This window comes from Lithobates pipiens, unplaced genomic scaffold, assembly GCF_037356315.1.
Source record: "Lithobates pipiens isolate NorthernLeopardFrog02 unplaced genomic scaffold, aLitPip1_a1.2 Scaffold_27, whole genome shotgun sequence".
NCBI lineage: Eukaryota > Metazoa > Chordata > Amphibia > Anura > Ranidae > Lithobates > Lithobates pipiens.
Window position 1 is genome coordinate 2,993,994 of NW_027507788.1, and position 27,444 is coordinate 3,021,437.

General features: G+C 52.0%; 1 protein-coding gene across 2 annotated transcripts in view; it reads right to left on the minus strand.

Moving 5' to 3' along the window:
* Positions 1 to 27,444, minus strand: part of CROCC (ciliary rootlet coiled-coil, rootletin) — an 80,724-nt gene that overhangs the window by 42,201 nt on the left and 11,079 nt on the right. For both annotated transcript variants that reach the window (XM_077456288.1, XM_077456289.1), the window contains 11 exons: positions 16,209 to 16,400; positions 14,868 to 14,951; positions 14,443 to 14,540; positions 10,122 to 10,287; positions 8,494 to 8,600; positions 8,060 to 8,287; positions 7,851 to 7,935; positions 5,359 to 5,463; positions 3,066 to 3,311; positions 1,779 to 1,978; positions 1,446 to 1,628 (listed from right to left, as the gene is read on the minus strand). In XM_077456288.1, the coding sequence (XP_077312414.1) occupies positions 1,446 to 1,628; positions 1,779 to 1,978; positions 3,066 to 3,311; positions 5,359 to 5,463; positions 7,851 to 7,935; positions 8,060 to 8,287; positions 8,494 to 8,600; positions 10,122 to 10,287; positions 14,443 to 14,540; positions 14,868 to 14,951; positions 16,209 to 16,400 (1,694 nt within the window). The remainder of the gene's footprint in view (positions 1 to 1,445; positions 1,629 to 1,778; positions 1,979 to 3,065; positions 3,312 to 5,358; positions 5,464 to 7,850; positions 7,936 to 8,059; positions 8,288 to 8,493; positions 8,601 to 10,121; positions 10,288 to 14,442; positions 14,541 to 14,867; positions 14,952 to 16,208; positions 16,401 to 27,444) is intronic.

The window sequence follows — 27,444 nt, forward strand, 5'->3', positions numbered from 1 at the left end:
TGCAAGAGTTGTCTTGCAAGACGAGCAGGATTCAACCCTCTGCAGAGTATCGCATTTAGCCAGAAGTGCAGGGGCGCTGGTGACACTTCGGAGCCGCTCGGATACACTACCTTCTCGAGTGTCCGCGAGCCTCTCCGAGTGCATCCGAGCGTTCTCCGGCGCCGCCCACCTCTGGCCAAATGCGGTAGTGCATACACTAGCAGTGCAACTGGAATTAATTATCTGAGTTTCCATTTACACCTATGGGGAAACTTGCTTTGATATACAAGTGCTTTGGATTACAAGCATTCTTCTGGAACGAATTATGCTCGTAATCCAAGGTACCGCTGTATTGTATTCTCTTAGAATGTGTTAATAAAGTTGTTAGGGACCAGTGCATTCTGGGAGAATTCTGTAGAGCAGGGATCTGCAATTAGCGGACCTCCAGCTGTTACAAAACTACAAGTCCCATGAGGCATAGCAAGACTCTAATAGCCACAAGCATGACACTCAGAGGCAGAGGCATGATGGGACTTGTAGTTTACAACAGCTGGAGGTCCGCTAATTGCATATCCCTGCTGTAGAGGAAGTGAGTCAGCTTCCATTTTAAGAATCTACAGCAAGACAGTAAGGCATGTTTTCTTCAATCTCTCGCCATCACCCCTAAGTGAGTTCTTGTTATCCCATTCTGTGTTCTAGAGCATTGTTTCTTTATTTTATGCAAAATTGTACTGATTGATGTTTATTTTATCAATTTGTAGTTTTACCTGGCTTGTTCCAATAGAGCTAAGATCAAAGGAAATATGGTATCTGGAATCTATGGAGCAGTCGGGTTTAGCTCTCTGTCCTAGAGACAGAACTTCAGTTCTTCACACTGAATTTTAGTTCTACTAATCAGAAAGCTTTTGGGGGTTCAGTGCAATGTAGCCACACCCACTTTTTGCTGGACACCTTTGATTTAACGCAATGCAAACCTAGCATTTTATGCCAGGATACAACTCAAACTGTTATCTATTATAAAAAATAAAAAAAAATACACAGATGGAAAAATATTGGAAATGAAATGTAAATTGTAGGCAAGCCCACATTTTTCAGGTGTCGCATGCTGGAATGGAGGTGATTGAAATGGTCTTCTAAATTCTACAAGGTGTGTAATGGTATAATGATGTAAACCTATGAGCTCCATTGGTATACTGGCTGTATTTCTGCACTAAAAAAATGATAAAATTTGCAACAAATCTAAACCCAGAACAATCCCGACCAGTCGATTGGTCACACAGATCTGGTCATGCAGTGATATGGTGGATGATGGGGGGGTGTCCTCCGCGACGGATCGCCATCTAGCTCAGTGTCGGATTTATTTTTTTATATTTTTGCAGCCAGAATTGTAAATGTCTCAGTTTATATGTAACATGTACTGTCTGTGTTTGTGTCGATCCTGAACGTGCACACTAGCGCTCGCTCACCCTCTCTCTACCTCGCGCAGCACCCTGCTGCGGTCCTGGCACGTGTCCTCCTTCTCCTCTTGTAGGAGGTCCCTCTGCCGCTGCAGGTCGCTGTTCGCTAGCTGCAGTTTCTCCGCCTCCTGTCGCTGCGTCTCCAGCTGTTCCTGAAGATTCTGGACGTTCCGCTCCAGAGTAGCGCGCTCACTGCAACACAGACAGGAGTGCCATCAATGCCGGGGTCACACTTCACATACATAAGAAATCTTTAAACGCTGTGCGCAGGATTTTGGGACCGGAGATCCTTCTTTCATTTTTCCGATCTCGGCCTTCCCGCGGGTGTTGGTGTGTCGGTACCTGTTGAGCTGCTCTAGGTTGTTGCGCAGTCTGGAGACGGTGCGCTCGGCGTCATCCTTGGCAATGCTGGTAACGTCGAGATCTTGCTGGGTTTGGGTGATTTTCTGCTCCAGGGTGTGTCGCTCATCCTCGCTGTCGCTCAGCTGTTTGCGCAGAGTACCGACCGTCTCCTGTCCGGTCTCCAGCCGCCCTCGCAGTTCCTGTGAGAATAGACATTGAACGTTCCTCACTCCAGTATAGAGAACTTACCTCCCTCCAGGGCCAAGACAAGGGGTGGGCAGGAGGGGCAGCTGCCCCAGGCACTGTGGTTTCATGGAGGGGCCTTACAGGAGGCAAGAATTGCTAGGAGTGATGATTTAGGGGGATTTGTGTTGTGTTGGGAGGGGGGAGAGAGGATTTGTGCTAGGAGGGGGATGTAGGGGGTTTGTTCTTGAAGAGGTGATATGGTGAAGGGAGGGGGAGAATGGTGCTAGGAGGGGGATTTTTTGTTGGGGGGGGGGGGGGGGGGGTAGAGGATTTGTGCTAGTTGGGGTGATTTTTTTGGGGGGTGGGGCATTTGTGTTGGAGGGGTTTGGGGAATGGGAAGCAAAGATTTGTGTTCAGAGGGGGGAATTTCAGAAGGGGCGTGGATTTTTGTTAGGAGGGGCGATATGGAAGGTTGTGCTAGAAGAGGTGATATGGCGAAGGGGGGAGGAGAGTGGTCTTAGGAGGGGACATTTTTGTTTGGGGGGGGGGGCCTCTTTGGGGTGTGGATTTGTGCTAGGAGAGGGGATTGGGAGTGGAGGGGAGAGGAGGTATACTAAGGGGGGAAATTTAAGGGGTAGGGGATTTGTGCTAGGTGGGGTGACTTTTTTTGGGAGGGGCATTTGTATTGGGGGGGATTTGGGAAATGGGAAGCAAAGATTTGTGCTGGGGGGGGGATTTCAGAAGGGGCGCAGATTTGTGCTAGGATAGGAGGGGAATTTGGGGGGGGTTTGTGCTAGAAGAGGTGATATGGTGAAGGGGGGGGGGGAGTGGTGCTAGGAGGGGGAATTTGGGGTGTGGATTTGTGCTAGGAGGGGGGATTTGGAGTGGAGGGGAGAGGATATGTATTAAGAGGGGAGATTTGAGGGGTAGGGGGATTTGTGCTAGGTGGGGTGACTTTTTTTGGGGGGGCATTTGTGTTGAGGAGATTGGGGGGGATGGGGGGGCAGAGATTTGTGCAGGGAGGGGGGCGGATTTGTACTGGGGGGAATCTTGAGGAGGGGGTGCAGTTTTTCATGGTCTCTCTGAGTGGCTCCCACTTACCTGAACTTGCAGCTGTCTCCTCTGTAAAGCGGAGTGCACGGCGGAGAGAGCCGAGTCCCGGAACGCCGGTGACAGGCTGCGTCTTGGCGACGAGCTGCGGTGCGGAGAAGAGCGGCGGATGGGAGAGGAGGTGCGCAGGCTGCTGGAGAGACCCCTCAGACTGAGTACCGGACCCTCGCTCTCTATGAACTCCGACGTCCTGTCGCTGGAGATCTGCAGACCGCTGTCCGTGTCACTCAGCACCGCCTGCCCGACAATTCCAATGAAAGAAAAAAACATTAAAATCAAAAAAACTTTGACAAAAATTCAGCGACCCGAAATCAGCGGAAAAAACAAAACAAAACATCAATTGCAGCCACTGTGCCAAACGCAGCTACTGTACCCATCAATTGCTGCCAGTGTGCTCCATCAATTGCTGTCAGTGTGCCCCATCAACTGCTGTCAGTGTGCCCCATCAACTGCTGCCAGTGTGCCCATCAATTGCTGCCAGTGTGCCCATCAATTGCTGCCAGTGTGCCCATCAACTGCTGCCAGTGTGCCCATCAACTGCTGCCAGTGTGCCCCATCAATTGCTGCCAGTGTGCCCCTTCAACTTCTGCCGGCGTGCCCATCAATTGCTGCCAGTGTGCCCCATCAACTGCTGCCAGTGTGCCCATCAATTTCTGCCAGTGTGCCCCATCAATTGCTGCCAGTGTGCCCCATCAACTGCTGCCGGCGTGCCCCATAAATTGCTGCCAGTGTGCCCCATCAATTGCTGCCAGTGTGCCCATCAATTACTGCCAGTGTGCCCCATCAACTGCTAACTGTGCCCATCAATTGCTGCCAGTGTGCCCCATCAACTAACAGTGTGCCCATCAATTGCTGCCAGTGTGCCCATCAATTGCTGCCAGTGTGCCCCATCAACTGCTGCCAGTGTGCCCCATCAACTGCTGCCAGTGTGCCCCATCAACTGCTGCCAGTGTGCCCCATCAAATGCTGCCAGTGTGCATCGCCCGGGAGTCGGGACTTACCTGTCTCGCAGCGGGTCATGGTGGCGTCCTCCACGTCCACGCTCCTTGATGTCTCCGGTCCTCTCTATCAGGCGTCCAATCACAGTGCCTGTTTCAGCCAATCAGTTGACAGGTAACCAGACCCGAGCACCTGATTGGCTGAGAGGCGGGTCAGTGTTAGGAAAATCGATTTATTCGCTTTCCTAACACGACACGGAGTAAACAGCGAACGCACAGCATTACGACCGCTGTTTACCATTTTGGAAGCCTATTAGAGCCCACGGCTCTAATCAGGCGCTTCCAAAAAAAAATAAAAAAAACCTGCCGCTGTAATTTAGGTGCCTGGCGCCCAACAAGGAGCAGGACACCTGAATAGGGGGTGACAGCAGCGACCATAGATACAATCATGCAATGCATGATTGTATCTATGGTGAGAGAGAGGAGGTGGCAGGAGAGAGGGGGCGCTCCTGCACCCTTTATGGACGCACCGCCACTGGATGTTGGTGTAAATCAGTGGTCTCCAAACTGCGGCCCGGGGGCCAGAGACCCCAAATTTTGGGGGGGTAGGTAGCCTAAGTCCTACCCCACCACTGGTAACAATTGGGGCTCCAAGGACCGGAGATACGGAGATTATTAGCAGCTTGTTTGGCAGCAAGTGACTCCTGAAACGCATTGGCTACTGTTTTCCGATCACCCCGCCCCCGACTTCTAAAGGAATAAAGTTGTATCTGGACCTCTTAGCAGGGGTGTGGCCCTTCAACGCCCTTTTTCAAATAACAAACATGCCATTTTTTTTTTTCTAATGATTTTGCACAAAGCAGCCCCCCGATCCTCGCACCCGTCGCCACTTTCTCTGGGGGGGGGGGGGGGCACTGGTGGGCGCTCGCTCCCAAAGCCCCGCCTTATGCGTTCATAAGGCACACAAAAGCTGGGACTCGGCCCCACCCCCACGCTCTCCTCACTGGCTGTAATTGAGAGTAGTGGGATGGCCAATGGCACACGCTACTGTCTCAGCCAATGAGGAATGAGAGATGTGGGAGAAGCTGTCTTTCATATCGCTGGATCGAGAGGGGGCTCAGGTAAGTATTAGAGGGTGCGGGGGGGGGGGGGGCACTGCACAGAAAACTTCTTTTGATCTTTATGCATAGAATGCATGAAAGTAAAAAACCTCGAGCCTTTAGCCTTCAGTTTCAATTCTTGTTACACGAGACGGCAGAAACTATCACTTCTGATATTTTATTGGTAACTTTCTCTTCCACTCATTAGAGTGTCAGCTCCTCAGCCTACATCTGTGGGTGTCAGACCTGGGCGAGTTCTCGGAGGGTCTCTTGTAGAATTTCTCTCTCGGCCTTCAGCGCCTCCACCTCCTCCCCGACCAGCGCGGCCTTCTCCTCCATCTCACTCCTCTCCTGCAATGATAAATCACACGTCACAAAGTCCAAAAATATGATGGAGGGAGGAGAAGCCTCACACCTCCCCGACCCAGCACATGCCTCCCACCTCCCCGACCCAGCGCATGCCTCACACCTCCCCGACCCAGCGCATGCCTCACACCGCCCCAACCCAGCGCATGCCTCCCACCTCCCCGACCCAGCGCATGCCTCCCACCTCCCCGACCCAGCGCATGCCTCACACCTCCCCGACCCAGCGCATGCCTCACACCGCCCCAACCCAGCGCATGCCTCCCACCTCCCCGACCCAGCGCATGCCTCCCACCTCCCCGACCCAGCGCATGCCTCACACCGCCCCAACCCAGCGCATGCCTCCCACCTCCCCGACCCAGCGCATGCCTCACACCTCCCCGACCCAGCGCATGCCTCACACCGCCCCGACCCAGCGCATGCCTCCCACCTCCCCGACCCAGCGCATGCCTCACACCTCACCGACCCAGCCCATGCCTCCCACCTCCCCGACCCAGCGCATGCCTCCCACCTCCCCGACCCAGCGCATGCCTCACACCTCCCCGACCCAGCGCATGCCTCACACCTCCCCGACCCAGCACATGCCTCACACCTCCCCGACCCAGCACATGCCTCCCACCTCCCCGACCCAGCGGATGCCTCACACCTCCCCGACCCAGCGCATGCCTCCCACCTCCCCGACCCAGCGCATGCCTCCCACCTCCCCGACCCAGCGCATGCCTCACACCTCCCCGACCCAGCGCATGCCTCACACCTCCCCGACCCAGCGCATGCCTCACACCTCACCGACCCAGCGCATGCCTCACACCTCACCGACCCAGCGGATGCCTCCCACCTCACCGACCCAGCGCATGCCTCACACCTCACCGACCCAGCGCATGCCTCACACCTCCCCGACCCAGCGCATGCCTCACACCTCCCCGACCCAGCGCATGCCTCACACCTCCCCGACCCAGCGCATGCCTCACACCGCCCCGACCCAGCACATGCCTCACACCTCCCCGACCCAGCGCATGCCTCACACCTCCCCGACCCAGCGCATGCCTCACACCTCCCCGACCCAGCGCATGCCTCACACCTCCCCGACCCAGCGCATGCCTCCCACCTCCCCGACCCAGCGCATGCCTCCCACCTCCCCGACCCAGCGCATGCCTCACACCTCACCGACCCAGCGCATGCCTCACACCACCCCGCATTCTACTCTTATGTCTCAAGCAATGTCACCAGGTAACTGCGTCCACACACAACATTCAACATATTTTGGGGAGAGATTTGTTAAAGCTGAACTCCGGGCAAAAAAAAAAAAAAGTTATTTAAATAATATTCCTCATTACCCTCCATGATTGTAAATCCCCTCTGTGAGCACCAAATGCCTTTGCAAACCCAGATATTACATTGTAAAACTATCAGTGACATCATCACTCTGCTGTACATAGGCTGTGCAGAGAGCAGAGCTGTGGGAGGGGCCAAGAGGCTCCACCCACTACAGAAAACTACAGCAGGGGCGGAGACAAGACCGGGTACCATGTGCAAGGAGAGAAAGCAGAGCTGTGGGAGGGGCCCAGGAGGCTCCACCCACTACAGAAAACGACTGGAGGGGCGGAGACAAGACCAGGTACCATGCGCCAGGAGAGAAAGCAGAGCTGTGGGAGGTGCTCAGTAGGCTCCACCCACTACAGAAAACGACTGGAGGGGCGGAGACAAGACCAGGTACCATGCGCAAGGAGAGAACACAGAGCTGTGGGAGGGGCCCAGGAGGCTCCACCCAATAAAGAAAACTATAGGAGGGGCAGAGACAAGACCAGGTATCATGTGCAAGGAGAGAAAGCAGAGCTGTGGGAGGGGCCCATGAGGCTCCACCCAATACAGAAAACTATAGGAGGGGTGGAGACAAGACCAGGTACCATGCGCAAGGAGAGAACACAGAGCTGTGGGAGGGGCCCAGGAGGCTCCACCCAATACAGAAAACTATAGGAGGGGCAGAGACAAGACCAGGTACCATGCGCCAGGAGAGAAAGCAGAGCTGTGGGAGGGGCCCAGGAGGCTTCACCCACTACAGAAAACTAGGGGGTGGATAAAAGACCAGTCCTCCTGCACCAGGGAAGAGCAGAGAAGTGGGAGGGGCCCAGCAGGAAAACTACAGGAGGGGGCGGAGACAAGACCAGTCCCCCTGCACAGGAAGGGAGAGAAGCAGTGGGCGGTCTTTATCACAGGAAGTTTCACACTGGATGGCGGCACAGATCTGGAAGAAATACACAAAGCTCACCGAGATTGAAGAAGAAGTCACATGACTGATGGATTTAGACAATATTTACTTATTCCAGAGTTCAGCTTTAAGCCTCTAATCAGCCATGCGGCCATTTTGTTTTTTGTACCTTCTCCTGCAGGCTCCTGATCTGAAGGTCTTTTTCCTTGTTGTCGCTCTGCAGACGCTCGATGGTCTTACTCAGTTCTGCCGCCCTGCAGGACAAAACCAGGCCCAAGTCACAAACCAGAGAGGCGGTCAAGCTGTGGCGCGGGCGGACAGCCAGCCATGGGGCATAGGGCTCAACCACAGACTAGACTGGATTAGCGGGTAACTAACCTGGCGCTAAGCTCCGCCTTCTCCGCGTCGTACGCCGCTTGCAGCTGGATCATCTGTCGCACTTTGTCCTTCAGCTGCTCGTCCAGCTGGGCCAGCTGCAGCGCCTGCCTCTCCACCACGACGGCGCCATTGTTTTCTGCCAGCCGATGGGATCCGCTGACGTTCAGGCACGAGGCGTGAAGAGTGCGGCAGGACTGCGACAGTTCCTTCTGAATCAGCGTCAGGTCCCTGCGCACAGAGAGGAGAGGATTCATAGGCACATCGCCGGCTACAAACACATTCATCACATTATTTTCACTCTGTTCGCATTCGCGATTTTCCAGCCAGGTTTATGCTGTGTGGACCGCCGGTTGGCGCTTACGGTCACACCTTCTTGATGCACCCAAAATCCTGGGCCCTTTAGATAAAATACATACAAAGCCATCATCACCCACCTCTCTGTCATGGTTTTCATCTCACTGAAGTGTCTGCGGAACCCAACAACCTGCCTCCACAGTGACAGCAGCCGGCTGTGCTCATTACTGAAGTAGGAGTTAAACGACTGCAGGGGGCGACAAAGGATCAGGAGAAAAAAGGAAATTATATTTCATTTCATATTTATATATCAAATTACATGAAGTCACTTACAGTAGTCTCTGCACCACAGGAGCTTGCACTCTAATATCCCTCCACAGTCACACACTTATTAATATACATTTATATAGCTCTGACATATACCGCAGTGCTGTACAGAGAACACTGAGCCAGTCACATCAGTCTCTGTACCAGAGGAGCTTACACTCTAATGTCCCCTCCCCCCACAGTCACATCAGTCTCTGTAGCAGAGGAGCTTACACTCTAATGTCCCCCCCCCCCCCCACAGTCACATCAGTCTCTGGAGCAGAGGAGCTTACACTCTAATGTCCCCTCCCCCCCACAGTCACATCAATCTCTGTACAGAGGAGATTACACTCTAATGTTCCCCCCCCCCCCCCCCACAGTCACATCAGTCTCTGTACAGAGGAGCTTACGCTCTAATGTCCCCTCCCCCCACAGTCACATCAGTCTCTGTACAGAGGAGATTACACTCTAATGTCCCCTCCCCCACAGTCACATCAATCTCTGTACAGAGGAGATTACACTCTAATGTCCCCTCCCCCCACAGTCATATCAGTCTCTGTACCAGAAGAGCTTACGCTCTAATGTCCCCCCCCTCACAGTCACATCAGTCTCTGTACCAGAGGAGCTTACACTCTAATGTCCCCTCCCCCCCACAGTCACATCAGTCTCTGTACCAGAGGAGCTTACACTCTAATGTCCCCTCCCCCACAGTCACATCAGTCTCTGTACAGAGGAGCTTACACTCTAATGTCCCCTCCCCCCACAGTCACATCAGTCTCTGTACAGAGGAGCTTACACTCTAATGTCCCCCCCCCCCCCCACAGTCACATCAGTCTCTGTACAGAGGAGCTTACACTCTAATGTCCCCTCCCCCACAGTCACATCAGTCTCTGTACAGAGGAGCTTACACTCTAATGTCCCCTCCCCCCCACAGTCACATCAGTCTCTGTACAGAGGAGCTTACACTCTAATGTCCCCTCCCCCCACAGTCACATCAGTCTCTGTACAGAGGAGCTTACACTCTAATGTCCCCCCCCCCCCCCCCCACAGTCACATCAGTCTCTGTACAGAGGAGCTTACACTCTAATGTCCCCTCCCCCACAGTCACATCAGTCTCTGTACAGAGGAGCTTACACTCTAATGTCCCCTCCCCCCCACAGTCACATCAGTCTCTGTACAGAGGAGCTTACACTCTAATGTCCCCTCCCCCACAGTCCTACAGTCCCACACTATTATTATTATTATTATACATTTATATAGCTCTGACATATACCGCAGTGCTGTACAGAGAACACTGAGCCAATCACATCAGTCTCTGTACCAGAGGAGCTTACACTCTAATGTCCCCCCACAGTCACACACTATTATACATTTATATAGCTCTGACATATACCGCAGTGCTGTACAGAGAACAGTCACATCAGAAGGAACCTGGCTGTGCTCTGTGGGTGACGTCACTCACCTCTTCCTCTCTCCTCCACTCGCTCTCTTTCTGCTCCAGCTCATCGCGAGCTTTGGTCCAATCGCTTGTCAACTTGCGCAGATCCTCACTCAGAGCCTGATTGGCGGCGTTGGCCTGGTCCAGCTGCTCTCTCAGCATGGCATTGACCTGGGTGAGGCTGGAACTCCTATGTAGAGGAGAAGAAAAGCGGAACACTGACATGTAAAATATCTCTTGCAGATCTGCGGATTACTGCACAGAGGGGGTGGCAGGAGATTAGGAGGATCCATAGTTCTCAGACAGGACACTGGAAGTCTCTGTAGTACTGGGAGAGGACACTGGAAGTCTCTGTAGTACTGGGACAGGACACTGGAAGTCTCTGTAGTACTGGGACAGGACACTGGAAGTCTCTGTAGTACTGGGACAGGACACTGGATGTCTCTGTAGTACTGGGACAGGACACTGGAAGTCTCTGTAGTACTGGGACAGGACACTGGAAGTCTCTGTAGTACTGGGACAGGACACTGGAAGTCTCTGTAGTACTGGGACAGGACACTGGAAGTCTCTGTAGTACTGGGACAGGACACTGGAAGTCTCTGTAGTACTGGGACAGGACACTGGAAGTCTCTGTAGTACTGGGAGAGGACACTGGAAGTCTCTGTAGTACTGGGACGGGACACTGGAAGTCTCTGTAGTACTGGGACAGGACACTGGAAGTCTCTGTAGTACTGGGAGAGGACACTGGAAGCCTCTGTAGTACTGGGACAGGACACTGGAAGTCTCTGTAGTACTGGGAGAGGACACTGGAAGTCTCTGTAGTACTGGGAGAGGACACTGGAAGTCTCTGTAGTACTGGGACGGGACACTGGAAGTCTCTGTAGTACTGGGACGGGACACTGGAAGTCTCTGTAGTACTGGGAGAGGACACTGGAAGTCTCTGTAGTACTGGGACGGGACACTGGAAGTCTCTGTAGTACTGGGACGGGACACTGGAAGTCTCTGTAGTACTGGGACGGGACACTGGAAGTCTCTGTAGTACTGGGACAGGACATTGGAAGTCTCTGTAGTACTGGGAGGGGACACTGGAAGTCTCTGTAGTACTGGGAGAGGACACTGGAAGTCTCTGTAGTACTGGGAGAGGACACTGGAAGTCTCTGTAGTACTGGGAGAGGACACTGGATGTCTCTGTAGTACTGGGACAGGACACTGGAAGTCTCTGGTACTGGGACAGGACACTGGAAGTCTCTGTAGTACTGGGACAGGACACTGGAAGTCTCTGTAGTACTGGGAGAGGACACTGGAAGTCTCTGTAGTACTGGGAGAGGACACTGGAAGTCTCTGTAGTACTGGGACAGGACACTGGAAGTCTCTGTAGTACTGGGAGAGGACACTGGAAGTCTCTGTAGTACTGGGACAGGACACTGGAAGTCTCTGTAGTACTGGGACAGGACACTGGAAGTCTCTGTAGTACTGGGACGGGACACTGGAAGTCTCTGTAGTACTGGGACAGGACACTGGAAGTCTCTGTAGTACTGGGAGAGGACACTGGAAGCCTCTGTAGTACTGGGACAGGACACTGGAAGTCTCTGTAGTACTGGGAGAGGACACTGGAAGTCTCTGTAGTACTGGGATGGGACACTGGAAGTCTCTGTAGTACTGGGACAGGACACTGGAAGTCTCTGTAGTACTGGGAGAGGACACTGGAAGTCTCTGTAGTACTGGGACGGGACACTGGAAGTCTCTGTAGTACTGGGACAGGACACTGGAAGTCTCTGTAGTACTGGGACAGGACACTGGAAGTCTCTGTAGTACTGGGAGAGGACACTGGAAGTCTCTGTAGTACTGGGACAGGACACTGGAAGTCTCTGGTACTGGGATGGGACACTGGAAGTCTCTGTAGTACTGGGACAGGACACTGGAAGTCTCTGTAGTACTGGGAGAGGACACTGGAAGTCTCTGTAGTACTGGGACGGGACACTGGAAGTCTCTGTAGTACTGGGACAGGACACTGGAAGTCTCTGTAGTACTGGGAGAGGACACTGGAAGTCTCTGTAGTACTGGGATGGGACACTGGAAGTCTCTGGTACTGGGACAGGACACTGGAAGTCTCTGGTACTGGGACAGGACACTGGAAGTCTCTGGTACTGGGACAGGACACTGGAAGTCTCTGGTACTGGGACAGGACACTGGAAATCTCTGTAGTACTGGGATGGGACACTGGAAGTCTCTGTAGTACTGGGAGAGGACACTGGAAATCTCTGTAGTACTGGGACAGGACACTGGAAGTCTCTGTAGTACTGGGAGAGGACACTGGAAGTCTCTGTAGTACTGGGACGGGACACTGGAAGTCTCTGTAGTACTGGGACAGGACACTGGAAGTCTCTGTAGTACTGGGACAGGACACTGGAAGTCTCTGTAGTACTGGGAGAGGACACTGGAAGTCTCTGTAGTACTGGGATGGGACACTGGAAGTCTCTGGTACTGGGACAGGACACTGGAAGTCTCTGGTACTGGGACAGGACACTGGAAGTCTCTGGTACTGGGACAGGACACTGGAAGTCTCTGGTACTGGGACAGGACACTGGAAGTCTCTGGTACTGGGACAGGACACTGGAAATCTCTGTAGTACTGGGACAGGACACTGGAAGTCTCTTTAGTACTGGGACAGGACACTGGAAATCTCTGTAGTACTGGGACAGGACACTGGAAATCTCTGTAGTACTGGGACAGGACACTGGAAGTCTCTGTAGTACTGGGAGAGGACACTGGAAGTCTCTGTAGTACTGGGACGGGACACTGGAAGTCTCTGTAGTACTGGGACAGGACACTGGAAGTCTCTGTAGTACTGGGACAGGACACTGGAAGTCTCTGTAGTACTGGGAGAGGACACTGGAAGTCTCTGTAGTACTGGGATGGGACACTGGAAGTCTCTGGTACTGGGACAGGACACTGGAAGTCTCTGGTACTGGGACAGGACACTGGAAGTCTCTGGTACTGGGACAGGACACTGGAAGTCTCTGGTACTGGGACAGGACACTGGAAATCTCTGTAGTACTGGGACAGGACACTGGAAGTCTCTGTAGTACTGGGACAGGACACTGGAAGTCTCTGTAGTACTGGGAGAGGACACTGGAAGTCTCTGTAGTACTGGGACAGGACACTGGAAGTCTCTGTAGTACTGGGAGAGGACACTGGAAGTCTCTGTAGTACTGGGACAGGACACTGGAAGTCTCTGTAGTACTGGGAGAGGACACTGGAAGTCTCTGTAGTACTGGGACAGGACACTGGAAGTCTCTGTAGTACTGGGACAGGACACTGGAAGTCTCTGTAGTACTGGGAGAGGACACTGGAAGTCTCTGTAGTACTGGGACAGGACACTGGAAGTCTCTGTAGTACTGGGAGAGGACACTGGAAGTCTCTGTAGTACTGGGACAGGACACTGGAAGTCTCTGTAGTACTGGGACAGGACACTGGAAGTCTCTGTAGTACTGGGAGAGGACACTGGAAGTCTCTGTAGTACTGGGAGAGGACACTGGAAGTCTCGGCAGTATTTGGAAATAGTCATGTCAGGGGACTGATAATCACGATTTAATCTTGTTTTCTGGATGAAGATGTGAAAAATGAATTTTCCGGCCTACAGCTAACAAGTGAAGCAGGACACACATTCTGCACGGCAGGCAGGACTAGCTGGGACTTGTAGTTTCTCAATGGCTGGATGATTCCAGCCCTCATATAGATCCCCTTTTGCTATAACACATAATAGCAGTGATTTCAATGATACATTCCTATAATGGTGGAGGAGACCTGAGGGGCCATGAGGCCAATGTGCCAGAAAAATGTCAGACAGTAACATGTTTCAGGCTTCCGATCACTATGAGAACATTTAGTGACCACCAGCCCCAGAGCTCCGCCCATTCCTGTGACCACCAGCCCCAGAGCTCCGCCCATTCCTGTGACCACCAGCCCCAGAGCTCCGCCCATTCCTGTGACCACCAGCCCCAGAGCTCCGCCCATTCCTGTGACCACCAGCCCCAGAGCTCCGCCCATTCCTGTGACCACCAGCCCCAGAGCTCCGCCCATTCCTGTGACCACCAGCCCCAGAGCTCCGCCCATTCCTGTGACCACCAGCCCCAGAGCTCCGCCCATTCCTGTGACCACCAGCCCCAGAGCTCCGCCCATTCCTGTGACCACCAGCCCCAGAGCTCCGCCCATTCCTGTGACCACCAGCCCCAGAGCTCCGCCCATTCCTGTGACCACCAGCCCCAGAGCTCCGCCCATTTCTGTGACCACCAGCCCCAGAGCTCTGCCCATTTCTGTGACCACCATGGACTCTCTCTCTTACCTCTGCTGCTCCTCCTCCAGGCGTATCAGCGCGTTCTCCAGTTCATTGCTGGTCTCCTCTTCCTGCCGCAGCCGCGAGTCCGTCATCTCCAGGCGGCTCTATAAAAGAAAAAGTGTATATTTATTACACAAATCATTCCCATCCTCATTAGAGAAGCTGGAGCGGCTGTCTTTATGGTGGGTATAACATTTATTATCATGTGTATATTCAAAGTGAACCTGTCATCGGATGTATATTTCCATGCTCAGTAATGTGCCAGTATAACATATCCAGATATTTATTACCTCTCACAGAGGTCACAGCCCCCTCCCCCCAACAATGCCTTCCTCCCAGAAGTACAGAACCATCTTTGTTCAGGCACTATCCAGGGCTTTAGTTTAACTTTAAGGAATTTGATCTTTTATTTTATATAAAGTAAGACTCACACTAAGACGTTCATGCTCCAGCTCCGTCGATCGTTCCAGCAACTGCTGCTCCACCTCTCCGCATCGCTTCTTGTACTGCAGAACCTGCGGAGAAACAGAGGGAGGATTACCATCAAATGTTCCTTTGCTGTAATAAAGTGCCTTGTCAAAGTCAATTCTTGGTAGGCTCTCATACTCCATAGATATGGGAAGTAGGCCCTCAGACTCCAAAGCTTTGGGAAGTAGGCCCTCACACTCCAAAGCTTTGGGAAGTAGGCCCTCACACTCCAAAGCTTTTGGAAGTAGGCCCTCACGCTCCAAAGATTTTGGAAGTAGGCCCTCACGCTTCAAAGCTTTGGGAAGTAGGCCCTCAGACTCCAAAGCTTTGGGAAGTAGGCCCTTACGCTCCAAAGCTTTGGGAAGTAGGCCCTTACGCTCCAAAGATTTTGGAAGTAGGCCCTCACGCTTTAAAGCTTTGGGAAGTAGGCCCTCACACTCCAAAGCTTTGGGAAGTAGGCCCTCACACTCCAAAGCTTTGGGAAGTAGGCCCTCACACTCCAAAGCTTTTGGAAGTAGGCCCTCACGCTCCAAAGCTTTTGGAAGTAGGCCCTTACGCTCCAAAGATTTTGGAAGTAGGCCCTCACGCTTCAAAGCTTTTGGAAGTAGGCCCTCACGCTCCAAAGCTTTGGGAAGTAGGCCCTCACACTCCAAAGCTTTGGGAAGTAGGCCCTCACACTCCAAAGCTTTGGGAAGTAGGCCCTCACGCTCCAAAGATTTGGGAAGTAGGCCCTCACGCTCCAAAGATTTGGGAAGTAGGCCCTCACACTCTAAAGCTTTTGGAAGTAGGCCCTCACACTTTGGGAAGTAGGCCCTCACACTCCAAACCTTTGGGAAGTAGGCCCTCACACTCCAAACCTTTGGGAAGTAGGCCCTCACACTCCAAACCTTTGGGAAGTAGGCCCTCACACTCCAAAGCTTTGGGAAGTAGGCCCTCACACTCCAAAGCTTTGGGAAGTAGGCCCACACACTCCAAAGCTTTGGGAAGTAGGCCCACACACTCCAAAGTGTTGGGAAGTAGGCCCTCACACTCTAAAGCTTTTGGAAGTAGGCCCTCACACTTTGGGAAGTAGGCCCTCACACTCCAAACCTTTGGGAAGTAGGCCCTCACACTCCAAACCTTTGGGAAGTAGGCCCTCACACTCCAAACCTTTGGGAAGTAGGCCCTCACACTCCAAACCTTTGGGAAGTAGGCCCTCACACTCCAAACCTTTGGGAAGTAGGCCCTCACACTCCAAAGATTTTGTAAACATAGACAGATTTCTCTATAACAGATCTCTGTGCCCTCCCCCCATCCATAGACACCTTGGCTTGCAGCTTCTGGACCAGCTGGGCTTGCCGCTGTTGACCCTCCTGGTAGGCTTGAAGCTTTCGCTTATATGCAGCTTGTTCTTCCTCTAGGCGCCGCCTGAGCTCTACATTCTGCTGCGCCAGGCTCCGCGTCTCCAGGGAGTCTCTTTCACGCTCGCCGCTGTCCAATCGTAGCGTCTGCTCCAGCTGTCAGCAAACGAGACAAAAGTAAATACAAGTAATACTTATATTCTGTAAGGGGTGGGGTGGGGCGAGTTTGATGACACCCAATATGACACCAGTCTGGGGAAAGGACGGTCACTATTCTTCTAGACCAGTGGTCTCCAAACTGTGGCCCTTTGCGTGCCTTTTTCTGGCCCTTGAGGCACTATTCCTGCCATTGACACCAACAATGGGGCACTATTCCTGCCATTGACACCAACTATTTCTCCCCCTAATAACAAAGATGGAGCATTGTTTGCTCCCACCGGTCACAGTCCGCTCCCCCCTAAAGTCTTAAGGACAGTAAACTGTCCCTTTCTTTAGAGAGCTTAGAAACCCCTGATATAGACAGAGACATTTTTAAAAGCTTTAAGAATAATAATCTATACTTGCAAGTACAACCTGCAACTAATAGAAGTGCATGAATCTGTCTTCTAAACAATTCTTCCTGCATCCCAATGCCCAGACACACCGCACCCCACTTTTTACTGTCACTCATCCACTTTCTGCACCCGATTCTCTATTCTCATGAGGAAGTAAGTCCTGATTCCTCTATATCAGTGATGGCAAACCTTGGCACCCCACATGTTTTGGAACTAAAATTCCTATGATGCTCAACAACACTGCAGAGTGCAAGAGGGGTCACCAGCAGGAGGAAGGAGGTCCTGATTCCTCTATATACATCTTTTTATCACTAGAGGGGTCACCAGCAGGAGGAAGGAGGTCCTGATTACTCTATATACATCTTTATATCACTAGAGGGATCACCGGGAGGAGGAAGGAGGTCCTGATTCCTCTATATAGATCTTTATATCACTAGAGGGGTCACCAGCAGGAGGAAGGAGGTCCTGATTCCTCTATATAGATCTTTATATCACTAGAGGGGTCACCAGCAGGAGGAAGGAGGTCCTGATTCCTCTATATAGATCTTTATATCACTAGAGGGGTCACCAGGAGGAGGAAGGAGGTCCTGATTACTCTATATAGATCTTTATATCACTAGAGGGGTCACCAGGAGGAGGAAGGAGGTCCTGATTACTCTATATACATCTTTATATCACTAGAGGGGTCACCAGCAGGAGGAAGGAGGTCCTGATTCCTCTATATAGATCTTTATATCACTAGAGGGGTCACCAGCAGGAGGAAGGAGGTCCTGATTCCTCTATATAGATCTTTATATCACTAGAGGGGTCACCAGGAGGAGGAAGGAGGTCCTGATTACTCTATATAGATCTTTATATCACTAGAGGGATCACCGGCAGGAGGAAGGAGGTCCTGATTCCTCTATATAGATCTTTATATCACTAGAGGGGTCACCAGCAGGAGGAAGGAGGTCCTGATTCCTCTATATATATCTTTATATCACTAGAGGGGTCTCCAGAAGGAGGAAGGAGGTCCGGATTCCTCTATATAGATCTTTATATCACTAGAGGGGTCACCGGCAGGAGGAAGGAGGTCCTGATTCCACTATATAGATCTTTATATCACTAGAGGGGTCACCGGCAGGAGGAAGTAGGTCCTGATTCCTCTATATAGATCTTTATATCACTAGAGGGGTCTCCAGAAGGAGGAAGGAGGTCCTGATTCCACTATATAGATCTTTATATCACTAGAGGGGTCACCGGCAGGAGGAAGTAGGTCCTGATTCCTCTATATAGATCTTTATATCACTAGAGGGGTCACCAGCAGGAGGAAGGAGGTCCTGATTCCTCTATAGAGATCTTTATATCACTAGAGGGGTCATCAGCAGGAGGAAGGAGGTCCTGATTACTCTATATAGATCTTTATATCACTAGAGGGATCACCGGCAGGAGGAAGGAGGTCCTGATTCCTCTATATAGATCTTTATATCACTAGAGGGGTCACCAGCAGGAGGAAGGAGGTCCTGATTCCTCTATATATATCTTTATATCATTAGAGGGGTCACCAGCAGGAGGAAGGAGGTCCTGATTCCTCTATAGAGATCTTTATATCACTAGAGGGGTCATCAGCAGGAGGAAGGAGGTCCTGATTCCTCTATATATATCTTTATATCACTAGAGGGGTCACCAGCAGGAGGAAGGAGGTCCTGATTCCTCTATAGAGATCTTTATATCACTAGAGGGGTCATCAGCAGGAGGAAGGAGGTCCTGATTACTCTATATAGATCTTTATATCACTAGAGGGATCACCGGCAGGAGGAAGGAGGTCCTGATTCCTCTATATAGATCTTTATATCACTAGAGGGGTCACCAGCAGGAGGAAGGAGGTCCTGATTCCTCTATATATATCTTTATATCATTAGAGGGATCACCAGCGGGAGGAAGGAGGTCCTGATTCCTCTATATAGATCTTTATATCACTAGAGGGATCACCGGCAGGAGGAAGGAGGTCCTGATTCCTCTATATAGATCTTTATATCACTAGAGGGATCACCGGCAGGAGGAAGGAGGTCCTGATTCCACTATATAGATCTTTATATCACTAGAGGGGTCACCGGCAGGAGGAAGTAGGTCCCGATTCCTCTATATAGATCTTTATATCACTAGAGGGGTCACCGGCAGGAGGAAGGAGGTCCTGATTCCTCTATATAGATCTTTATATCACTAGAGGGGTCTCCAGAAGGAGGAAGGAGGTCCTGATTCCTCTATATAGATCTTTATATCACTAGAGGGGTCACCAGCAGGAGGAAGGAGGTCCTGATTCCTCTATATAGATCTTTATATCACTAGAGGGGTCACCAGCAGGAGGAAGGAGGTCCTGATTCCTCTATATAGATCTTGATATCACTAGAGGGGTCTCCAGAAGGAGGAAGGAGGTCCTGATTCCTCTATATAGATCTTTATATCACTAGAGGGGTCACCGGCAGGAGGAAGGAGGTCCTGATTCCTCTATAGAGATCTTTATATCACTAGAGGGGTCATCAGCAGGAGGAAGGAGGTCCTGATTCCTGTATATAGATCTTTATATCACTAGAGGGGTCACCAGCAGGAGGAAGGAGGTCCTGATTCCTCTATATAGATCTTTATATCACTAGAGGGGTCATCAGCAGGAGGAAGGGGGTCCTGATTCCTGTATATAGATCTTTATATCACTAGAGGGGTCACCGGCAGGAGGAAGGAGGTCCTGATTCCTCTATATAGATCTTTATATCACTAGAGGGATCACCGGCAGGAGGAAGGAGGTCCTGATTCCTCTATATAGATCTTTATATCACTAGAGGGATCACCAGGAGGAAGGAGATCCCGATTCCTCTATATAGATCACTAGAGGGGTCACCTGCAGGAGGAAGGAGGTCCTGATTCCTCTATATAGATCTTTATATCACTAGAGGGGTCACCGGCAGGAGGAAGGAGGTCCTGATTCCTCTATATAGATCTTTATATCACTAGAGGGGTCACCGGCAGGAGGAAGGAGGTCCTGATTCCTCTATATAGATCTTTATATCACTAGAGGGGTCACCGGCAGGAGGAAGGAGGTCCTGATTCCTCTATAGAGATCTTTATATCACTAGAGGGGTCATCAGAAGGAGGAAGGAGGTCCTGATTCCTCTATATAGATCTTTATATCACTAGAGGGGCCACCAGCAGGAGGAAGGAGGTCCTGATTACTCTGAATAGATCTTTATATCACTAGAGGGATCACCGGCAGGAGGAAGGAGGTCCTGATTCCTCTATATAGATCTTTATATCACTAGAGGGATCACCGGCGGGAGGAAGGAGGTCCTGATTCCTCTATATAGATCTTTATATCACTAGAGGGATCACCGGCAGGAGGAAGGAGGTCCTGATTCCTCTATATAGATCTTTATATCACTAGAGGGGCCACCAGCAGGAGGAAGGAGGTCCTGATTACTCTGAATAGATCTTTATATCACTAGAGGGATCACCGGCAGGAGGAAGGAGGTCCTGATTCCTCTATATAGATCTTTATATCACTAGAGGGATCACCGGCAGGAGGAAGGAGGTCCTGATTCCTCTATATAGATCTTTATATCACTAGAGGGGTCACCGGCAGGAGGAAGGAGGTCCTGATTCCTCTATATAGATCTTTATATCACTAGAGGGGTCACCAGGAGGAGGAAGGAGGTCCTGATTCCTCTATATAGATCTTTATATCACTAGAGGGGTCACCAGCAGGAGGAAGGAGGTCCTGATTCCTCTATATAGATCTTTATATCACTAGAGGGATCACCGGCAGGAGGAAGGAGGTCCTGATTCCTCTATATAGATCTTTATATCACTAGAGGGATCACCGGCAGGAGGAAGGAGGTCCTGATTCCTCTATATAGATCTTTATATCACTAGAGGGGTCACCAGGAGGAGGAAGGAGGTCCTGATTCCTCTATATAGATCTTTATATCACTAGAGGGATCACCGGCAGGAGGAAGGAGGTCCTGATTCCTCTATATAGATCTTTATATCACTAGAGGGGTCACCAGGAGGAGGAAGGAGGTCCTGATTCCTCTATATAGATCTTTATATCACTAGAGGGATCACCGGCAGGAGGAAGGAGGTCCTGATTCCTCTATATAGATCTTTATATCACTAGAGGGGTCACCAGGAGGAGGAAGGAGGTCCTGATTCCTCTATATAGATCTTTATATCACTAGAGGGGTCACCAGGAGGAGGAAGGAGGTCCTGATTCCTCTATATAGATCTTTATATCACTAGAGGGGTCACCAGCAGGAGGAAGGAGGTCCTAATTCCTCTATATAGAGCTTTATATCACTAGAGGGGTCACCGGCAGGAGGAAGGAGGTCCTGATTCCTCTATATAGATCTTTATATCACTAGAGGGGTCACCGGCAGGAGGAAGGAGGTCCTGATTCCTCTATATAGATCTTTATATCACTAGAGGGGTCACCAGGAGGAGGAAGGAGGTCCTGATTCCTCTATATAGATCTTTATATCACTAGAGGGGTCACCAGCAGGAGGAAGGAGGTCCTGATTCCTCTATATAGATCTTTATATCACTAGAGGGGTCACCAGCAGGAGGAAGGAGGTCCTGATTACTCTATATAGATCTTTATATCACTAGAGGGGTCTCCAGAAGGAGGAAGGAGGTCCTGATTCCTCTATATAGATCTTTATATCACTAGAGGGGTCACCAGGAGGAGGAAGGAGGTCCTGATTCCTCTATATAGATCTTTATATCACTAGAGGGATCACCGGCAGGAGGAAGGAGGTCCTGATTCCTCTATATAGATCTTTATATTACTAGAGGGGTCACCAGCAGGAGGAAGGAGGTCCTGATTCCTCTATATAGATCTTTATATCACTAGAGGGGTCACCAGGAGGAGGAAGGAGGTCCTGATTCCTCTATATAGATCTTTATATCACTAGAGGGGTCACCAGCAGGAGGAAGGAGGTCCTGATTCCTCTATATAGATCTTTATATCACTAGAGGGGTCACCAGGAGGAGGAAGGAGGTCCTGATTCCTCTATATAGATCTTTATATCACTAGAGGGGTCACCAGCAGGAGGAAGGAGGTCCTGATTCCTCTATATAGATCTTTATATTACTAGAGGGGTCACCAGCAGGAGGAAGGAGGTCTGGATTCCTCTATATAGATCCTACATGACCTCAAGCTAGTAGAAGGAAAGTTCAAAACCAACCTTAGAAAGTATTATGTTACTGAAAGAGTAGTTGATGGTTGGAACAGACTTCCAGCAGAGGTAGTGGGTCAGTCAACAGTAAGTGACTTCAGACAAATTTGTGATAATCATAGATCTGGACTCAGATAAAAACGTTTATATTGCAGACTTGATGGACCAATCAGTCTTTTTTCGCTGTTATTAGTTTCACATCTGGAAATAACAGATAACAAATGTCGGGAAGTGGATGTGGCTCGGAGATGGCGTGGGGGGGGGGGAGGGGACCTCGGGGACCTCGGAGATGGCGTCGGGGGGGGGGGGGACAAGGATAGGAACCCGAATCCTCTGCAGCTCTTAGCTGACCACACACACATCTGTAGAAGATTCAGAAGATGTTTTGTGCTGGAGAGCAGATTACCCAGAATCCTCCATGGACAAGGAAGACACAACATGGCTGGTAACTGATAAGAAGACGTCTGAGAGGGGCTCCAACATTCTGGAGAGGGGCTCGGGAAGGGCTCCAGCATTCCGGGGAAGGGGCTCCAGCATTCCGGGGAAGGGGCTCCAGCATTCCGTAGAGGGGCTCAGGGAGGAGCAACAGCATTCCGGAGAGGGGCTCGGGGGAGGGGCTCCAGCATTCCAGAAAGGGGCTCGGGGAGGGGCTCCAGTATTCCGGGGAGGGGCGCCAGCTTTCCAGGGAGGGGCTCGGGAAGGGGCTCCAGCGTTCCGGAGATGGGCTCAGGGAGGAGCTCCAGCATTCCGGGGGAGGGACTGCAGCATTCTGGAGGGGCTCCATCATTCCGGAGAGGGGCTTGAGGAGGCGCTCCAGCATTCCGGAGAGGGGCTTCGGGAGGAGCTCCAGCACTCCAGGGGAGGGGCTCCAGCATTCTGGAGAGGGGCTTCGGGAGGAGCTCCAGCACTCCAGGGAAGGGGCTCCAGCATTCCATAGAGGGGCTCGGGGAGGGGCTCCAGCATTCCAGGGGAGGGGCTCCAGCAGGGGCTCCAGAATTCTGGGGACACCACACTAGTGATGGACGAACTTCCGACGGGACGTTTCGCGAACGCGAAACGCGAACGGACACAAACGTTCGCGAAAACGACCGTTCGCCGCGGGCTCCATTGACTTCAATGGGAGGCGAATTTCGCAAACCTTTAGGTCGAATTTGCGGCCACGGGGTAATTATTAGGGGGTAGCACGTAGTCCCACCACCTGGACAATAGCATAATACATGTATGAGGTGAATTTGGGATCGATAACTACAAGCATTTTTTTTTTATTTGGGAAATTGTTCTGACAATTCAGGACTATGGAGCTAATGAAGGCAATGGAGGAGAGGGAAGGTCAGGGACCAGGGTAGGCAAACAAGAGGGTGCAGGAGATACAGAGCACTGACAGCAGCACCGTAATACAGAGCACTGACATCAGCACCGTGACATACAGCGCTGACAGCAGCTCCGTGACATACAGCGCTGACAGCAGCTCCGTGACATACAGCGCTGACAGCATCTCCGTGACATACAGCGCTGACAGCAGCTCCGTGACATACAGCGCTGACAGCAGCTCCGTGACATACAGCGCTGACAGCAGCACCGTGACATACAGCGCTGACAGCAGCTCCGTGACATACAGCGCTGACAGCAGCTCCGTGACATACAGCGCTGACAGCAGCTCCGTGACATACAGCACTGACAGCAGCTCCGTGACATACAGCGCTGACAGCAGCTCCGTGACATACAGCGCTGACAGCAGCACCGTGACATACAGCGCTGACAGCAGCTCCGTGACATACAGCGCTGACAGCAGCTCCGTGACATACAGCACTGACAGCAGCTCCGTGACATACAGCGCTGACAGCAGCTCCGTGACATACAGCGCTGACAGCAGCACCGTGACATACAGCGCTGACAGCAGCTCCGTGACATACAGCGCTGACAGCAGCTCCGTGACATACAGCGCTGACAGCAGCTCCGTGACATACAGCGCTGACAGCAGCTCCGTGACATACAGCGCTGACAGCAGCTCCGTGACATACAGCGCTGACAGCAGCTCCGTGACATACAGCGCTGACAGCAGCTCCGTGACATACAGCGCTGACAGCAGCACCGTGACATACAGCGCTGACAGCAGCTCCGTGACATACAGCGCTGACAGCAGCTCCGTGACATACAGCGCTGACAGCAGCACCGTGACATACAGCGCTGACAGCAGCTCCGTGACATACAGCGCTGACAGCAGCTCCGTGACATACAGCGCTGACAGCAGCTCCGTGACATACAGCGCTGACAGCAGCTCCGTGACATACAGCGCTGACAGCAGCTCCGTGACATACAGCGCTGACAGCAGCTCCGTGACATACAGCGCTGACAGCAGCTCCGTGACATACAGCGCTGACAGCAGCTCCGTGACATACAGCGCTGACAGCAGCTCCGTGACATACAGCGCTGACAGCAGCTCCGTGACATACAGCGCTGACAGCAGCTCCGTGACATACAGCGCTGACAGCAGCTCCGTGACATACAGCGCTGACAGCAGCTCCGTGACATACAGCGCTGACAGCAGCTCCGTGACATACAGCGCTGACAGCAGCACCGTAAGCAGCCCCAGGAGGAAGTCAGCACAGCACAGGGATGGTGTGATCCCCTCATAATAAGAACCCCCAGGAGGAAGTCAGCACAGCACAGGGATGGTGGGAGCCCCTCATAATAAGAACACCCAGGAGGAAGTCAGCACAGCACAGGGATGGTGGGAACCCCTCATAATAAGCAGCCCCAGTAGAAATATGACACCGCTCAACCTCTTCAAAGAGGAGGGTAGGGGCATATAGTACGGTGTGCTTTTTTGGGTCAGGGAAGTGAGCCAAATGAATTAAGAAGGTCTGTGTGCTTGATTCCAAAAATTGTTTATAGACATATACATGGTCTACTGATCACATGTGTTGAATTCCTCCGAGATCCATGCCTCATTCATTTTTAGAAATGTGAGGTAGTTAACACTGTGGTGAGCTAGGCGAGTACGCTTATCGGTCACAATCCCCCCTGCTGCGCTGAACGTCCTTTCGGACAGGACACTGGATGAGGGGCAAGCCAACAGTTCGATTGCAAATTGGGCAAGCTCTGGCCAGAGGTCAAGCCTGCCCACCCAGTAGTCTAGGGGTTCATCACTCCTCAGAGCGTCCACATCGGCCGTTAACCCAATGTAGTCGGACACCTGACGGTCTAGGCGTTCCCTGATGCTGGATCCGGATGACACCTGTCGATGGGTCGGCTGAAAGAATGACCTCATATCCGAAGTCACCAACACATCTTCAAACCGGCCTCTTCTTGCAGGCGCTGTTGGATTGGTACCCGCAAATCCTTCTCTGGGAGTGGGAATTGCTCCTCTGCCAGCGCACGCAAAAGCAGAATGCAGCATTTCTCGAAGCAAGGCCTGGAAGTGCTGCATTCTGACAGCCCTCTGCGACGGCGGTAACATTTCCGCCATTTTGTGTTTGTACCGGGGGTCTAAGTACGTTGCCACCCAGTACTGGTCCTTGACCCTCATGCTTTTTATACGGGGGTCCCTATTAAAACACTGGAGCATGAAGGCCCCCATTTGCACTAAAGTGGAAGCGGTGTGGTGGCCTGGCTCCTGCTCATCATCCAGGATAATGTCGTCCTCTTCATTCTCCTCTCCCCATCCTCGCACAACAGGGATCCCAGAAAGGTTTAAAGCATGCTCTTCTTGCTCCTGCTCATCCGCCCCGGCACCATCCTCCTCTGACTCCTCATCAGACTCCTGTTGTTGACTTGTCTCAGATAGAGTAGCCCCCCCTGGGAATTCATCCAGCATTGCGACTTCCTCATCTTCCCGCTCCTGCTCCTCCACAGCCTGATCAATGACACGACGCAATGCACGCTCCAGAAAGAAGGCATAAGGTACCATGTCACTGATGGCGCCATGGCTGCGACTGACCAGTTTGGTGATCTCCTCAAATGGCCGCAGAAGTCTGCATGTGTCGCGCATGAGCAGCCACTGGCGCGGTGAAAAAAAACCCAGCTCCCCAGAACCGTTTCTTTCGCAGAGTTCATACAGGTAGACGTTAACTGCACGTTTCTGCTGGAGCAGCCTATCAAGCATATAGAAGGTTGAGTTCCATCGCGTCGGGCAATCGCAAATAAGACGTCTGACCGGCAGATGGTGTCGCCGCTGAATGTCAGCAAGGCGAGCCATGGCCGTGTAAGATCTTCTGAAATGGGCCGAGATTTTCCTTGCCTGCCGCAAGATGTCCTGGACCCCAGGGTATTTGACAAGGAATCGCTGCACGACCAAGTTTAAGACGTGTGCCATGCACGGCACGTGCGTGATTTTGCCCTGTTTCAATGCGCTAAGCAGATTGGCACCGTTGTCACACACCACTTTACCAACTGTCAAATTGAGCGGTGTTAGCCACTCATCTGCCTGTGAACGCAAAGCTGAAAGGAGTGCCGGGCCAGTGTGGCTCTTTGCTTCCAGGCACAACAGACGCAGCACGGCATGGCAACGTCTCACCTGGCATGTGGAATAGGTTCTGGGGAGCTTGGGCGGTGCAGTGGAAGAGACGCTAGCAGCGGAAAAGGAGGAGGCAGCTGAGGAGGAGAGGGAGGAGGATGGAGTAGGAGGAGGAGAAGAAGAGTCAGGCCTGCATGCAATCCGTGGCGGTAAAACCAAATCTACACGGGTGCCACGGGTTACATGCTTGACGGCCGTCAGAAGGTTCACCCAGTGGGCAGTAAAACTGATATACCTTCCCTGCCCGTGTTTGCTAGACCACGTGTCTGTGGTCAGATGTATCTTGGCACCGACACTGTGTGCCAGAGATACATTCACTTGCCGCTGAACATGGCCATATAGCTCTGGGATGCCCTTCTCTGAGAAATACTTCCTTCCTGGGACCTTCCATTGTGGTGTTCCAATGGCCACAAATTTGCGAAAGGCCTCCGAGTCCACCAGTTTATATGGCAGTAGTTGGCGGGCTATGAGTTCTGACAAGCCAGCCGCCAACCGTTGGGCAAGAGGGTTATCCGGCGTCATCATTTTTTTACGCTCAAACATTAGGCCCACGGAAGCCTGCCTTTTTGCAGAAAAATGTGAGCTTGGCGTGATGGAAGGTGGAGTGGAGGACAATTGTGAGGAGAGAGGAGAAGGAGAAGTAGAAGACGAGGCTGGACGGTGAGAGCCTGCAGTGTGGCTTTGTGTGTTCCGTTGCTCCCACTGGGCTCGGTGATGGCTGCTCATGTGCCTTCTTAAGGCGGTCGTCCCTAGGTGAGTATTGGGCTTACCGCGACTAACGCGTTGACTGCAAAGATTGCAGATGGCAACGCTATTGTCAGCAGCGGACACGTTAAAAAAAGCCCACACTGCGGAGCCATGTGCCGGTGTCCTGGGAGCGCCAGATGTGACCGTACATGGTCGATGACTCGCTCCTGATACATTTG